At 34.2% G+C, this 18,101-nt stretch overlaps 2 protein-coding genes and 1 pseudogene across 2 annotated transcripts in view; 1 reads left to right on the forward strand and 2 right to left on the reverse strand.

The window, feature by feature from the left end:
• The window catches only part of LOC141455265 (adenylate kinase 9-like), a 569,192-nt gene that overhangs the window by 432,515 nt on the left and 118,576 nt on the right, over positions 1 to 18,101 (forward strand). The gene's annotated exons all lie outside the window — the stretch shown is intronic.
• LOC141455270 (uncharacterized) lies at positions 10,501 to 14,296 on the reverse strand. Its single transcript, XM_074130181.1, has one exon. It carries the CDS (start codon positions 14,110 to 14,112, stop codon positions 10,501 to 10,503), a length of 3,612 nt encoding a protein of 1,203 aa, XP_073986282.1. The 5' UTR covers positions 14,113 to 14,296.
• On the reverse strand, positions 15,529 to 15,648 carry LOC141455273 (U2 spliceosomal RNA; annotated as a pseudogene).

Here is an 18,101-nt window from a genome sequence, read left to right on the forward strand (position 1 = left end):
TTCTACGACTTTATTTTTTTACTGGAATATGAAAGCAATAAAAATGTTTTTAATAAAAAGAAAGGTACTAGTACATAGTGTGATTTCCCTCTCTTTTATTGTTTGGACACACTGTATAGAATTGAAGTGAAGATATAACCTAACCTAGTTCAAACGTCTTTTAACAATTATTAAAACTGACCGGTAGGACAGTTGTATAAGGGTTGATTAAAACTGACCGGTAGGACAGTTGTATAAGGGTTGATCGTCAAAAACTGCACGAAAAAGCGTAACGTTAAAAAACACCCAACTTTGACAATTTTTTTCTCTTTTTCTATAAAAGATAAAATTCCCAAATTTTCTTTAAAATGTAGGGCAAACCCTCCTTTATGACTGTAATTTTTTGCAACAACCCAGATTTAGTGGATTTTGAGAAAAATGTTGCCGAAAATGAGCAAAAACAGCTTTTTCAGAAAATGTTCTTGTTCTTCTTGTTCTTCTTCTTGTTGTTGTTACCTTTTTTGTAAACAACGTAGCGCTTAAACGCGCCGACCGATTTTTGAGAATGAAGAGTCATACGATTCGGAATTTTATGTAGATGTGCCTTTTGGGGGTCTCGACGCTATACGTCAGATGGGGGAGGAGTTAGCCCCATATAAGTGAGGCCCCTTCTCAAAATTATTATTACTAATAACACTGTAAATGTTAACCCGATTTTGATAAAATTTGGCAGGATGAAAGGTTTAGGGCTCTCCTACGTAACATTTAAACGACGTTCTGCTCTTACCCTTATTAGGGGGACGTATGGCAATCGTTTCAAATGATCGACGCATGAACTAATTTTCATGAATAAAGCGTCATTCGAATCCTATATCTTGTACAGATTTGCATTATAGAAGTATCGACGTTGAGCCACTTCAGGAGGGGAGGAAGGGGTAGAGAGGGAATACTATTTTTACTATTATTTCTTTAACGCTTAGTCCGATTTTGATAAAATTAAACACGAAGAAATGGTTAAAGCTTCCCTACTTGACTTTAAAGCGCCATCATGCTCTTACACCCAATAAGAGGAAGCGCTGCAATCGTTAAAATTATTGACGAGTGAACCGATCAATTTACATGAATGAATTGACATTACAAATCGAAATTTTATGTGGATATATGTTAGCTTTTGTGGATCTTAATGTTCAATATTCATCAATTAATCAATATTCAATATTCATCAATTAATCAATATTCAATATTCATCAATTAATCAATATTCATCGCCCGATTTTGATTAAATTCGGCAGAAAGAAGGTTTCAACTTTTACTTCCCATAACATTTCTCTCAATATCCATTTTCTTACCACCAACCACTTGTTACCACTCCCCCATAACTCGTAACATGTTTTTATTTTCATTCTACATCTTCCGACTAGTTGTTCAGTAATTCTCCATAACTATTCTCAGTCTGCATTTTCTTCCTGCCAACTTGGCAACATTCCCCTCTAACTTTTCTCTAGTTTTTATCTTCTACTCACTGATTTGATAATGCTACATCTACCGTCCACTAACTTGGTATGAAGTATTAAAGTACAATGTATAAAACTATTGCCTATCCCATATGTTGAAAAAACCTGTAAACCAGAATAGCAACTTTACAGAATAGACTTTTAATGGTTTGGAATATTTTGGAAAATGATAAGGAGATAGTCAAGGAGGGGAGTTTGCCTCACCTAAGTTAACCCACTCTAAAATTATCATTATTAACTCTGAAAATCTTAGCCCAAATTTGATAAAATTGGCGAGGGAACAGGGGTTAAATTATATTGAAGTGCCATTCTGATCTTTCTCCACTAAGGGAAAGTATTGCAATCGTTTTAAATTATCGATGGGTGATCTGATTTTCATGAATGAACAATTAAACACAAAAAAATTTTTAAAATTTAAAAAGAAAACAAACGACTTTATTTTAACAACAGGTTTGTTCAAAAATGTTTATTATTATTAAAAATATTATACCAGTGTTTAAAAAAGCACACAGACACACCGTATTATTTATTTTGCATTGTAACCTTCTGTGTCTCTAAACCTTGTTATCTGCTAAGTCAACTAGCGCGCCCCACTGTGAAAACTTCTAAAATTTTAAAAAGAACAACGATATGTCTATACGGATAATATATTTACAACTTAATCCTAACTTAATAAAATATATTTTACTATACTTTATTCTTTTGTCTGAGGTTGTGAACAAAAAAATAGTGTTTTACTTAATAAAGGTTATAGTATTGTGATTCCGCTCTCCTTTATGGTTTGTATACACTGTAAAATAGAAGTAAAGATATAACCTAACCTAAATCAAACGTCTTTTAACAGTTGTTGAAATAAGTGTTAGCAATTTTTGCGATTTTATTATTTATTAAGCAATTTTGTTGAAGACTTCATATTCATACATTCTTCTTAATTTTGTAAGTAGATATTTTGCTATTACTTAGTTTCATATAATTTACTTCAATAATTAGCTGAATATATGTAGAGCTTGTTTTAGTAAGATTGAGTGCACCTTAATTGCTAATGTCTCGTCAAAAAGTGAGCCTAGTTCTGATTAATTGTTAAGTTTCAAACAGTTTTTATTTCGATAAGTTATTATATTCTATAGATTGTTTTCGTTGTTTGATCAAAAGAATAAAGTAATTACTTGCTAGATGTAGTTTTCTGATACAAATCCTCTTATTTTATTTATTTTTCTGTCTGTTTTTCGGAATGGATGTCCCCTTTATTGATCAATTCGCAATATTTTTTGTCTGCTTCTGGTGTGGAAAATATTCCAATCGTGTCAAATTTTGACACAAAATAGTACAAGTCGATAATAAACTTTCAACCGAAAGTGTCAACCACTTTATAAAATAGTTTTTCACTTTCACGTTTACTAGAGCCCAGTTTACACCTATTTCAATAAATAGGTTTTATTCGAGACATTTTTCGAAGAGCTTTCTTTATCAAATAGGATTACATGAGTCATAAATTTCCATGTTTGAAGATACTTCCAGTCTTTTCTCAATTCTCTGTCATTGTAAATATTCTTGTTTCAAGTTCAGGTTTTTTATTTTCATAATTTTAATTTTCCTTTTGGGTTTTTATTTGGTTTTGTAAGTTGCAATCTGCAACTTAATATTCCATAACTCATATTCAGCTTGGTTAACAAAAATTTTTTTCTTCCATTTCTGTTTGTAGTTATGGTCAACTATTGTTCTGGAGTTCCTTTTTTTTTATTTTTTATTTTTACTAAAATATTTCAAATTACTTTTTGAAGTTCTATTGCAACAAACCAAAATCACTTTTTTTTACGAAGCTAAAAAATAATTTTTTTTTGTTTTTGTTTTCAGAATCTAAGAAAAATATACGTTAAGTATTTATCTTCTGTATTAATTATTTACTTATATTTATTATATATTTACCAAAATGCCTTCTAAGTACCGAAAAAGAAAGCAAATAATTAAAAATTTAGTAACGGGTATTAGACAGACAATTGACAGCACTGCTGAGCTCGAGAACTACAATTTTATGACTCCCGACGGCACTAAGCAACAACGGTACTACGTTAAAAATCGCGAGGGAATAGTAAGAAAACAGCGACAATATAATTTAAGACAAAAAGAAAAAATCCAAGAAAAACAGGAAGTGTACAATTTAGAACATAAAGAAAATATTAAAGAGAAACAGAAAGAATACAATACAAAACATAAAGAACACATTAAAGAAAAACAGAAAGAATACGATTTATTTCATAGAGAGGAAAAAAAGAAAAAACAGATAGAGTACGATTTATCTCATAAAGAGGAAATAAAGTAAAAACAGAGAGAGTATAATTTATCTCATAAAGAGGAGATAAACAAAAAACAGAGAGAGTACGATTTATCTCATAAAGAGGAAATAAAGAAAAAACAGGGAGAATATGACATAGCTCATTCAGAACATAAAAGAAAGAAGCAAAGTGTATATAATGTTGTCCATAAAGTTGGCATAGCAAGGAAGCAGAAACAAAAAGACAGAACAAACAGTGAAAAGAAAACTGAAACACAAAGAAAGTACAATGAAAAGAAAAGAAACAAAGTCAGCAGTAGACAAAAACGTTATGATGGAAGAAATCGAGCTGTTATCAACTTTAAAAGAAATATCCGGTACTTTTTGACTCGGCAAAACGTAAATAAGCCCTCGGTGTCATTCGCTAATTTATTGAAAAAACGGATACAGACTCGAAAAAAGATAAATAGGTTTCAAGGTGAATGCGCGTTAATAAACAGATTGTGTGCAAATTTAAAGCTAAATAGTAAAGTTAATAAACATTATATTATCAAAAATAAAACTAAACGCACAGTGTTTTATTACCTGATAAAACGTTCTAATCATTTAGTCGGAATCGCTCGATCATACTTAGATTTCTAAACAATAAATTAAAAGCCGTTGTTGATGAGGCCGTTAATAAGTTCGAAATCAATAAAATTAAAACCCTAACTCCTAAAAATATCGTGAAAGTATTCGGAGGTAAACAGAAACACACTGCACATTCTGAACCTTATTTCTTCGAAAGCTCTTATAGCGCGATTCCTCCCGGCCTTACATTACTTGCTAATAGCCAGCACGTTTTCGTGAACGCACACAATTTAAAAAAGTACATTACTAAAGGTAATAATAATATTGTAGAATGGCCTTGCGGTATCACATGTAAATTTTCAAAACAAAGTATGAGCACTACTTTAAATAAATTAGTTGAATTTGTTCACGGCGATATAAATACTGTGTCAATCAAAAAGCTTGCGAACAAATGTCGGTACAGACATCACGAAAAAAAAGGTCACACCATACACTGCGCCTCACACAACAGCATTTTTAAATGCAGTACACTTCTACAATTTCTATCGGAATTATCGATATAAACAAATTTAAAAAATATGTACCTTCTACTAGTTGCGACACCAATGAAATAAATATTCTGCATAAATATAAAAAAAACTTATCTTCCTTAAAACGTACAGTTCTTTCCTTTCCGGAGAATTTTTGCGCGTGTTGCAATATGTTAATTTATGACGAGGATTTAAAAGATTTCATAAATTTTCAGATAAACAATAACAAATCATGGCAATCTATAATTCTTTATATTAATAAAAATTATGATAATATTCACCGACGCAGTCTCAAAATTTGTTTATACAGTGCACGAAAATTGAATCAAAATTGTATTCCCGGACGCGCCGCGTATAACTATTTAGAAGTAGATCCCGTGCCTGCAGAAGTTGGTAAGTTGAATATTTTCGAAACTATGCTGACTCAATTAGTTAAATCGTTTCAATGTGTCCAGCCGAAAAAAGGGAAAATTGCGGTCAGTGAAAAACTTAAAGGGTTAAAGGGTCGCGTCACTTATTTACCCCTCCCTTTGCAGAAAAACGTGGACCTACTTCCGAACGAACTGCCCCAAAATCATGAAGTGGTTGTACTGGTTAATGGCGTACCTACACAAAACCGAGTCATATGGCAAGATTTAGTGAGCGCGAATAAAATTTACAAAGCGATTGCCGCTTTAAAAGAAATTAACCCGTTGTACGCGAACGTAAATCTAAATGTAAAATTGTTACCCAATATTAACGAAAATATTGGTAATAAATGTACTTTTAAGGATATATCCGGGGCTTCCATAAAAAAAGTAGATATTGCAACTTTTTACAAAACCGGATTTTAAACTTTTCACTCCCTACATCCGATAAATATGAATGCAGTGGAATCGAGTGAAATTGAATCGTATCAAATGCAGCAAATGAAGGGAGATTACGTGTCGGTTTTTGATAAAAATTTAGATTACCTAACATTTTTTCATCTATTTCCTAAAGGTAGGTTCGGAAAATTTGAGGTTAATAGAAATATTCCTCTGTCGGACGCTGAGTGCCGTAAAACGCGAATATTGAATAAAGACGGGCGGTTTCGGCGGGATCCTTGTTATTTATTTCACTTGTTAAACGATAGTGAATTTAAATACCTAGGCGGGGCGATTGCTCACTTGTTAAACGTTCGCGCTTACAAACCGTACACGGTGAATGATATTTTGACCAAAGTTTCCGTTAACGATGAATTATTAGAACAACAATTAATCAATCTATTTAGCTCGTTGCGAGGTACTAAAGAGTATTGGCAGCGTCGTCGCCAAGAACTCAATGCCATGACACGCGATTTTGGGGCGCCGACTTTTTTTGTAACATTGTCGTGTGCAGAATATGATCATTCCGAATTATTGCAGTACCTTGTCAAAATTAATAAAGATGTTCCTAACGTGGAGATAATGTCCGCCGGAGAGTTATGTGCGTAAGATCCGACTAGTGTGTGTAGATATTATCACCGTCTCATCCGTAATATGTTCAAGTTTCTAATAAACGATAAAATAAATCCGGTATTAGGTTTCGTGGAACATTATTTTTGGCGCGTAGAATATCAAGAAAGGGGGGCGCCGCATTACCACATGTTATTGTGGATTCGGGATAGTCCGGAAATTAATAACGATTGCTTTAAAAAGGTTGCCGATTTTATTAACACATATATTTGTGCTCGGTTACCGGATCCTTTAGAGTCACCTATCTTGCACTCGTTTGTCCGGAAATATCAAATGCATAAATGTAACTCGTACTGTCAACTTAAAATCGCGTTAATCAAAAAATGTATACTAAATGTCGGTTTGGATTTCCGCGTAAAGTTACCGACGAATTGATAATTAATGACATAATTTCCACAATCGCGTCTAGAGTTAAAGGTTTCGGTCCGAAACGTGTTTATGACTTGCCCAGACAGAGAAGTGAGGTACGCATTAACGACTACAACCCTGTCCTTTTATTAGCTTCCGGCGGGTTTAAAGTTGACGTGCAATTTGTTAAAGACGGAGATTTGAGATTAGTCATTTACGTAACTAGTTATATAGCGAAAAATGAAAAAACGGAATTAGAAGATTTGTGGGCTGATATATGTAAAGAATCGAATAAAAAAGCGTTATGGAGTTTAGGTTTAAAAAAATTAACGCATCGTCAGATCGGACTATACGAAACAGTGGATCGGTTACTCGGGCATCATTTGTACGGTAAATCGGAAGATATGAGATATATCAGCACCACGTTTCGCGAGAATAGAAAACTATGTTTAAAACCTTTAACCAATTACAAAATATGCCGGCTAATTCAACGGATGTATATTTGAAGTCATGGCTAAACGATTACTATCCGAATCGACCCGACCATCTAGAAAATTTAAACTTATACGACTTCTGTCGTTATTACGATCTTTCCCGCGATCAATTAGAAGCCGATACCCGAATAAAATTAAAAAATAATGTTGTTATAAGAAAGCATGGAAAACCGTACGTAATTCAACATCCGATGTACAAAACGTTAAATACAGAACAAGACCGAAATAAATATTATCATTCCCTTTTACTTCTTTTTAAACCGTGGCGAAATGAATCGGATATTTTAAAAGATTTTCGGACGTACCAAGAAGCGTTTGACCATTATTCCACGGAATTAAAACAGGCCATGACTTATCACGATAAATTAATTATGATTGAAGAAGGAATCAAAGAGCTTCAGAATAAAATTGCGGAATTCAAAGAAGAGAATTTCATTAATTTAGAAGAGGATAATATTATCCGAGAAGTGCAGGATGCAGAAGTGGCGATGTTGGAAGTTTGCGCGGCGATGTATACTAGTAATGACGATCGCGATAATAATTTATTTAACTTAAATGAAGATCAAAGCCGGATTTTTAATAAAATAACTAAAACACTTATCGACCAAAGTAATAATAAATGCAACAGTCAAATTAAATTATTCGATTCTGGTGTAGGCGGTACGGGTAAATCGTATCTCTTAAAAAGGTTAAAAGTTTGGAATAACAACACATTTCCGCCTAAGAAAGACACTGTTTCAGTGGCTATAACGGCTCCGACCGGCCTGGCTGCATATAATGTAAATGGCGTCACCATTTACCGGCTTTTATCGCTCCCGGTTGAGCACCAACAAACCGCCGAATATAATAAATTAAACGTTGAAAGTTGTCGGGCGATTAGGCACGTACTTAAAGATATGAAATTATTGATAATCGATGAAATTAGTTTAGTTTCGAGTCTCGTTTTTGCTTATATTCATCTTCGGTTGACGGAAATTGCCAAAAATAATGAACCTTTCGGTAATCTTAATATCTTACTTTTCGGAGATTTGTTACAATTGCAGCCCGTCAAAGGTAATCAAATTTTTAAAAAGTTAACCCGCATCGAATGTAAATCCAAACTCGGATCCATCGGTTCAGTTGATCTTTGGTCGATGTTCGAATATGACGAATTAAATATTAACGTAAGACAAAAAAATGATAAAAGCGGTTTTATAAATACCTTGCTCAATATTCGGTCGGGTAATGTCTGCGAAGAAGACATCTCACTATTAAACTCACGTCTTCTACCAAATAACGATTTAAATAATGTAATTCAAAGGTATAAAAATTAGTCGATTCCGGTAAAAATCCGTTATGTCTTTTCGCGACTAAAGCTCAATGTATAACTTTTAATAATCTTTATTCGGATAAATTCGCGAAAGAAATAGTTACAATTGATAGTATCGATGAAATTGATTATAATTCCAAATTGTCAAATAAAAAAATAAAAGATTTGAACTTGTTAATTTCTAAAATTTCGGAAGACGTCTCTCACACAGCTAAGTAGTATAGTTTTGGGCATTCGATGACGTTTTTCTGCGTCGGGATCGACGACCGCGCAACGCGTCATCATGACGTCACAAGCCATACCCCTCATCCTAATTTTGTGGTCCAGATGGACGAGGGGTTAGGGGTGTGACGTCATAATGACGACACAATACGTCAAAATGACGGAAATTAATAGAGGTATTTTCCTCCTACGTCACAAGGAACGCAAGTCCTACGTCACAAGGTATACCCCCCTCCCCCTTTATGAGTGCTAGAGAGAGAGAGTGAGTGAGAGAGAGAGAGTGTGTGTGTGTGTGTGTGTGTGCGTGTGTGAGTGAGACATAATATGTAATAAAAAATGCATGCACGAGGAGCGCGCATCTATCCTTATCCCAATTATTATTATTAAGTTTTTTTTATTATTAACAATACACCTTGAACTTGTGCCTGCTAAATCAAGGACATATCCTGTGTACATCTATTATCTTGTACAGCATTGTGATATCTCATGTTGGGTGATTCAAACAAAACAGGCACACTAATTTGAGGTGTTGGGGTGATTATAATAAAAACAAAATTGTTTTAAATATATACATATGTTTTATTTCATCTAGGTTACAAGCCAATATATTTACATATATACAACGATATTTATGTAAAACTAAAATTATTTACCTTTTTAGACAGAAACACTTCGATGTAATTACAATGGTAAAGTTTATCTAATTTGCTAATAATATTAAAACATAAACTAGAGATATGACAGCATTTGCACGTATCAGGGCCCTCCATACATTTCGGAGTGGACCAAACACAATTCAGATAGTGGAAGTCTTTATAATCGCTTTTTTGCACAAATGTCTGCGATAATGTTTCCAATTCCTGTAGTTTAACGTATAATAGCATAAAATCAAGGGCATTCTCCTTACTATTTGTTAAGCTGGAGAAATCCTGTTGAAATTGGTGATAGAAAGGGTGTGACATGACAAGCTTCCATTCTTCCATGTTGTTACCTTTTTAAATAACGATCGTAATACAACTGAACATGCTTGTGGTGTAGGTGGGCTAACTATGGGTGGGGGAGATGGTCCACACTAAATAGTGGGGTTGTAATGCAATTAAAGCACTAAAATAGTTTGTTACAAATAATACTGGATAGAAGAAGATTACCATTGTTTGTGCACATGGTGGTGCAGTAAGAATGCCAGAAAATGCCGCTAGGAGGCGGTGTGAGCAAGTTACAACATTGAACACAAAAATTATAATTGGAATTGCTATCGGTCAATAATATGTCATTATTAGTAATATTATGGGAAAGAATGTTAAGTTTTTTATAACACATTTTAATAGTTATTCTAATCGATTTAAAATGTTGTAAAAATAAAGAAGTATTATCTGGAAAACAATACGATTTAGCAATATAATCTGACACAGACATGCGTTTACCAGCATTGAATTCGATATTTTCAAAACAATACAAATCGATAAAACATTGTTTATAAGTATCTATACAATAATAGGAGTATTCATCGATTAATTTACATTTAATAGTTTTGGGTATTTCCAATAGGGAAATATCACTTCTTCTATTTACATACTTACATATTTCAATCATACTTATATCTAACAGTGAAACTGGTTGGAAATACCTCTCATCATCACATGTAAAGCGTAAACATAGATTGGTTAAAGTGTGCATGTTGTTGTTGTTATGTGTCTAGCCGATAATGTCCAAACGGAAGCGTGTTTATGCCATCGCCTAAAATAAAACGTTTATCATCAAGCGAGGATAAACTCATTTTATTGCAATCAAAGGTGAATAGTTGGTGTTTTTTTAGATAGTATAGTTTTAAACGAGGAATATAGAACACAATCTCTATTATGTAAGATATTTAAATAGTCAGAAAATGTGATCTTATTAACGGCACTCCGTTTGATACCTTTCACCTTCTTTATTATTCCTCGTTTAAATATTCTAAGGCTATACATTTTCGGCCTTAATGCAACCACCTCTTCAATGGGATCACCACCAGTCTCATCGGAAAATTTGCCCAACACCTTCTTATTATGATTTGAGAAACATTTGTGTGTAGGCGGGTAGTTGGAAGTGTCAAAGTGTGCTTTTAATACTATTAGATCCTCATAGACATCGTCGGTTTCAATTTTATAAAGAAATGAGTCTGTGTCGGAATAGAGGAGGGTTAATGCTTTAGCAGTATAGTATTTTAACATGACCTGGTAATGGAAATGATACATGTAATGTTTGGAAAGTTCTAAAATGGAAAATCCAACGTAAATGGGCCGATCAAAGTAAATGGACTCTTTATGCAGATGAACAGCAATACCGTTTTCATTAAAAATTGTTCGATCCTTAAAGTTTGTTCTTTTTGACAGCTTGAGCAACGCTTGTTCAGACGTGACAATCTTAATGGTCAAACGCTTCCTCTTGTTTTCAATACATTTACCAAAAACAGAGTTGTTCATCAACTTATAGAAATCCTTTTCAAAATCATTTCTAGCCGCCTTTCTAAGGCTGGTGTTGAGTTCAATGTAGGGTTTAAGCCAGGGGGATTGATTAAATTTTAATATTCTATGCACTTGTTTAAGTACAACCCCCATGGATAGAGCCTGTTTTAAATTTCTATAGTGTATCACATAATGGTGTTTGTCGTCCAGCGTGGTATAGAGTTTTTTATTGTGATGATGTGGTAGTGGTGGAAACTGAGCGAAATAGTCGTGTAAGTGTGTAGGTATGTGTAGATCAACCTCTAGGATAAACCCAATGTCGCCATCATCTGGAATGGTGGTTATGTCGATGGTCTGTTCTCCTTCGACCCAATCAAACCCACCAATCGGGAGATGTTCCATCATTGCGAAACCGTAGAGATTGTTAACATCTATGTAGAGAATATAGTTGGTTGGTTGTGTAGGATCATAGCCGGGTATGTAGGGATTATTGGCTTTAGCATGTCTTGTAACACTGGAAGTGATGTCGCCTCTAATCCCCGATTCGATCATGAGCAGTTTGTCATAATCCGTTAGAAGATCCAATTTAACTTTTGTACACTTTAAACATGCATCAAATGCCAGGCCAGGTGTTGTAAAATACCAACTAGGATCAATGTAGTAGATAGACTCACAAACCTGTCGAAATTGTTCAAATATGTCGCTTAAGAGAATTATGTCCGTTGTCAGATACAATTCTGTGCACTCCTGAAGTGTGTTCATGTGAAATGAGGACCAAACCTTTTGTGCGTGCTGGTAATCACTATCGGATATGGGCTCATCGGTTAAATCGTTAAAGAAATAGCGTTTAGCTGGTAAGGCTCGTTCATCCATTCTCTCCATACCCGTCATATAGGCGTATGGAAAAACGCCCTTTCTAAGTAGTAACTGTCTCTGGTCATTGTCGGGAAATTGTTTCTCCATTTGTGGGTATTCCGTCAAGTTATTTATAAGATGTTCTAAAGTATCCAGTAGAAACCGGTATGTATCCAAAAAGCGAAGCCATATGGATGGGCAATCGGAAAACTTTTTCGAAAAACTTATATACTTCTCTTCGGAATTTGGTATTACCCACACATCTCCCGGATCAACGCCTAAAGACAATATATTCGGATGCGCATCATATCCGCTAAGGTTATGCATGTAGACTGGAATGAAATTCGGCAATTGTACTTTGAGGTTGCAGCTATTATGGGCCACGCAGATGAAGTCACCCGTAAGGTGATCATGATGGTGAACTCTCTTCTCTAACCCGTTGAACGCCTGTTCACAAATGCCACAATGTGTGGCATTAGCAATATCCTCCTGTTGTTGGTGGGATAGTGCGTTCATTAGAATGATCACCTTATGTAGGGCTTCCACATCTTTAACAACGGAATGTAAATATTCCATAAATTGTTGGACCGCATCATCGCCCGTATATAGGAAAATGTCCTTTTGATAGCTGGCTAGCGTAGAGACCACCTTAGCCCCCACACTGCAAACCTGGTGTTTATGTGTTTGTCTGGACCATGATGTGGATGAACATTCGGGTGCGCTGTGTACGGGTAAAAGTAGACACTCAAAGTCTGCATAGATAACTATGGGTATGTGTTGTTTATGGTGATAGTTTGTAAACTGTAATTGTGCATTTTCCGTGGGCATCCGAATGTGACATGGTTTGTGTTGATTACAAAAAAGTTGATGGGCTGCTAATCGTTCCTCGGCAGTTTTCCCATCCACTGTTCTATAATCACGAGTGAATGATTTGAAGCATCGTTTACACATAACAACACCACCATGATGGTCACTAAGTTGGGAAGATATAAGCCGTGAGAGATTTTTTATTAGACAATAATGAGAGGTATTTAAATCACGAAGAAATAAAAGGTCAAAGTGTTCTACAGCCGCTAAATTCGAACAAACCATCAGAGGAAAAACCTGCTTCTCCTTCTCGGTTAGAGAATAAACATTTACCGATACATTATTATCTTTCTCAAACCTAAGTATATCCTTTAAAGGTGTGGGAAAGGAAATATTGTCGAAATTGTAATAGTGGTTAAGTTTTCTATACATGGTTATACGGTGGGGTTTCTCCAGTTGACGAGATAGAATGGCGTATTTAAAGCAGTAATCGTCAGTATTGCATATATTGACAATTGCTTCTTTATTGGCTATTTTCTTTGGTAAAGGAATGTACGCTCTTCCACCTAAAGGGCGATATTTAGTCAATCGGAGGACAAGGGAATCTACGGAATGTAATTTCCAACCTGATCCACTAGTTTCAAATTCCTGTAGCTCGCGCAAAAGTTTTGCAAAACTTCTTTGAAGGTAGTGAATTAGGTTGGTGCTAGCGTCGATAATCTCTATCGAGGTTTTAAAATTTGCATCCGTATATTGTTCAAGATCAGAATTCCTATATCGACTATAAACACATTCTAGGAAGATGGATGATTTAAAGGTCAATAGATCTTCTCTGGCTTTAAGTAAATACTTTAATAGTACCCCGTGTTTATCTTGTAAAAATAGCACAGGGTCTTTTATATTATTAGTATTTTTAATGCATATATTCTGAGCCGATCTATTTAAAGCGGTAATCACCACACCATCCTGTAAAGGAACGGATAATAGACGATATTTCTTTTGATTTTGTACATTCGCTCCTCTAGTCCTAACTGGGGGTGTTGTATCATCGTCACATGCAGTACAATCTGAAGAGACATGATTTAATAATGACACCAAATTGGGTAATATACTAAAACAGTTTGGACATTTCCTGGGTGAACATGTCAAACCATGTGTCTTTAAGGTGAGCAAAGTGCGGAATATACTACCACATTTGGGGCATTTCTTTGGCGAACATGTCGCAACATGTCTCTTTAAATCGTACGGTCTGGAGAAACTTTTCCCACATTTAACACAGGCCGGATTAGGCATAATGAACTTACAAAATCAAACTAATCTTTGGTCGCCTTCTTCTTCTTCTGCTTCTTCTTCGCCGGTTCCTCCTCCTCCTCCTCCTCCTGTTGTTGTTGTTGTTGTTGTTGTTGTTGTTGTTGTTGTTGTTGTTGTTGTTGTTGTTGTTGTTGTTGTTGTTGTTGTTGTTGTTGTTGTTGTTGTTGTTGTTGTTTGGATGCTTCGAATGCTATCATGTAACACTTGCTTGTCGTGCTTATCCCCTTATAGATAAGGGACAAATCACCATCTTAAACGAAAAATTATTTCAACTACATAGGTAAGAAAAAAGTAAAAATAAATAAAAAAGTATTTTAAATACCCATATAATGTTGTATATCCTGATCTGTGATAGAGGATGTATAACGCCTCGGTAAAAAAATCCAAGACGTTGTATCATCAATATCCCGTATCTGGACCACAATCGCAGGACCAAATTTGGTTTTCTCCACTCTAGCAAAAGAGAAGATCAAATAAGGTCTATCAACCTCTAATTCTGATACCTTTTTATAAGTTCGGTTGTGGCTTGTTGAAGGATGTTGCAATTTTTTTAACAGTTCATCGCTCATTCTAGAAAAAATGTTTTTTGTTTTTGAAAAAAAAAAAGTTAAAAAGCAAAAATAAAAAAAAATGTCAAACTTAATTACCTGGTTCTTAAATGATGAAAAAATCAAATGATGTACTGCATGTAGTAATACATAAGAGCTACTGGATGAACCCTCACAACTATTCACCGATTTTATATACTGCGCTCGAGAGAGAGAGGGGGAGAGATATGGTAGGCATGAAGGTAACACAACCAATTACAAAGTTAAGGAAAATTAAAAAAAAAAAAAAGCGCGCGAGAAAGATATCATTTCCTACGGCGTCATAGATCTTATTGCAATAGAGATGCCTTCAGTATGTCGCAGGATGACACATTGCACTGACCATGGTAATAGTTATCATCAAATTAAACTTATAATAATTATTGTACACTCTTTTTTTTTTTTCTATGTATGATTGACAGTTGTAAGATATCTATTTCTAAATATTTTTTGGCATTATGTAAGTGTTTATATAATTAACGAGTGTGTTGTTTTTCCTTATGCGATAATAATTTTTTTAGTGTCCAATACACTTGATAACACCCTCAATTAGTGTGTCAAGTTTGTGTGAATCACCCAACATACACGCGCGGTTTGTCTGGTTTGCTCATCATATAGGAAAGATTTTAGATTGCTATGCCATCCACGAAACAGTTTCATCGACCCCCTCTCCACCAATTGAATTCCGAAGATTGACGCGTGTACCCGAAGTACTTCCAATATTTTAATAAATATTTATCATCTTAACCAAAAAGCACATGTACTAATTTATCTAAAACAAATTCTTTTAATGCCATATCCAAAGGAATAAGGAGAGTAGGGATCTATTACAAATAACGCAAATTAGTGTAGTAAATGCAGATTTATTAATACATATACATTTAACTACAGATACTACACTTTGATCTTAGCCAAAAGGCCGAGAAGCGATTGCCTAAACCGGATGCCTAAACTTTGTTTCAACGCATTAAGGAAATTTGTCAGCTTAGATAAAAAACTGCACTAGAAATTGGTTCACCCAGCTGCGTCAATGGTTTTGTATTCTAGGTGAATACGATTTATTTTATTGTAATGATTTAGATTATGTCAAAAGGGCAACGCCAAACATATTGGAAAAATTGACCAACCATGTACTTAGTTTGGATGTTCAGCGAGCGGTCAATTCTAGTTACAGTTATATTTATAGAGATACAAGTGGCTTGGGGATGTCAGAGGAGTATCTAAAATATAATTGCGCAATTGATAAATTACGAGTAAGAGTGTCCAGCAATAAGGTTATTAAAATATGGTTTAGAAAAGGTGGATTTCATGCAATAAATACTGACTCCGTTTGTTCATTGTGTAACCTGCTTAAACCAGAAAGTATGGAACATGTCTTGATCCAGTGCCCAATTTATGATTCTATCAGGAAACATTATTTACCTCAAGCACTACACAATAAAAATGAAATTAATTTAGGCCAAAAATTGCTAATAATTGGGTCTCTTGACCATCTGAATAAATTGTACTATTTTATTATTGAGGCCCTAAAAAAAAAAAAAAAAAGATCGTTTTCTAAATGAATAGTAGCTCTGAAAGCTATACATTTTGAATAAAATTAAGAAACTATACATATGTAGAGAGCACTATTTGGTTATTTCTTATTATTATTATATTGTTTTATTATTATTTTCTATTTATTAATATTGTTAATATTATTTTAGTTATTATGTCTGTAGCAAATTTATTTTAGTTTATATATTATATATTAGCACAGAACCCCTGTAATGTGACAACACGGAATACAGAATTTTTTCTATTCTTTTCTATTCTATTCTACATTTAACTACAAAACTTTATTGTAATAATCGTTTTACAACATCTTTTATTATAATATTATTTTACATGTTTTCTCTCTCACTCTCTCTCTCTCTAATGTTACACGCAAAATACCTCTATTTCCTTATTCCTACCTTTAAAGGTATCTACTTTAATTTTTATTCTGTATCTTAAATCCACATCCGCCAATTCCCTTACCAGCCAGTAATTCGAGCAGTAGAACCTATTTATATTTTCGAACTGTAATATATATCGTCGATTCTTCCTGTATACAACTTAATACCAGAAATTATCAATTCTGTCCCTTCGGCGATTTCTTCTAAACGGCTACAATCGCGAAAGTTAATATGTTTTTTATTAATGTTAATGTTCTTAATTTGATTCACGTCTTCTTGTGTAAAAGGAATATTCTCCATATTTCTCCATACATCTGGGTAAAAGTTTACTTTTTCTATCTTGGAGAAGGTGTGGCCATGATACGTTGTAAGACCATTTGTCACAAACGTTACAAACGTTTCTTCGGTAGGTAGACTAATTAAATCCATTCCGTTGTACGGAATAATAACGTATCTCTCTTTAATAAGTTCTTCTTTATTGTTGTATACATTAATAAACATGCCAGCCTTTTAAGTAATAAACTTCTTTATTTCCATCTTTTTCGACCAATACCCCCCACATACGTATATTTACCTTTATTATTAACGGTAAATGCAGACACCTTATACTCCGCATTCGGATGTAAATTCTTCCAATGGGTGTAAAAATAGTCTTCTAATCTTTCCCTTAACTGGTTTATCTTTTCTTCTTTCTCTAGAAGCTGTTTATATTCTTCCTTTAATGCTGCCTTCTTTTCCAAATAATCTGTTTTCCTTCTTTTAACATCTAATTCTTCCTCGTTCTTGTTTTCGTTACCTTGTCGATGTTACGTATGCTGGCGGCAGTGGCTCTATTTCTTTAATAGTACATGTGTGCAGTCTGTTAGTATTATTTAACGATGTAGATAACAACAACAACACCATAATCTTACGGGAACACGCGTGCATGCTGTTTCCCCCCCTCAAAGTTAAAGTTTAAATTAAGTATTATTTCATTTGTATAAACTAACATAAACTGCTTTTTTTGGTATAATTGATGTGGTGGTAAGTAATAAATCACATTATTCTTGTCTTATGAAGAACAATACATTGACGCATTTCCTGTCAGTGAAGCCGTTATTCCCCAACCTTACTCCAGATAACACTTTATTATTATTTTTATTTAATCATAATTACATATTTTACAACAGTACATAGGATGTGCTCACCTTTAATGAGAGAGATGTGGATGTACACAGGATATGTCCTTGATTTAGCAGGCTCAAGGTCAAGGTGTATTAATAATAATGTACACAAAAAGATCGGTTTGTGTGGTATGATCCTTGTTTAAAAAAATTTGAGATAAGGACAGATGCGCGCTCCTCGTGCATGCATTTTTTATTACATATTATCTCTCTATTCCCCAACCTTTACTCCAGATAACACATTATTATTATTTAATCATAATTACATATTTTACAACAGTACATAG

This window comes from Rhodnius prolixus, unplaced genomic scaffold, assembly GCF_049639745.1.
Source record: "Rhodnius prolixus isolate KJV_2025 unplaced genomic scaffold, Rpr scaffold_39, whole genome shotgun sequence".
Lineage (NCBI taxonomy): Eukaryota > Metazoa > Arthropoda > Insecta > Hemiptera > Reduviidae > Rhodnius > Rhodnius prolixus.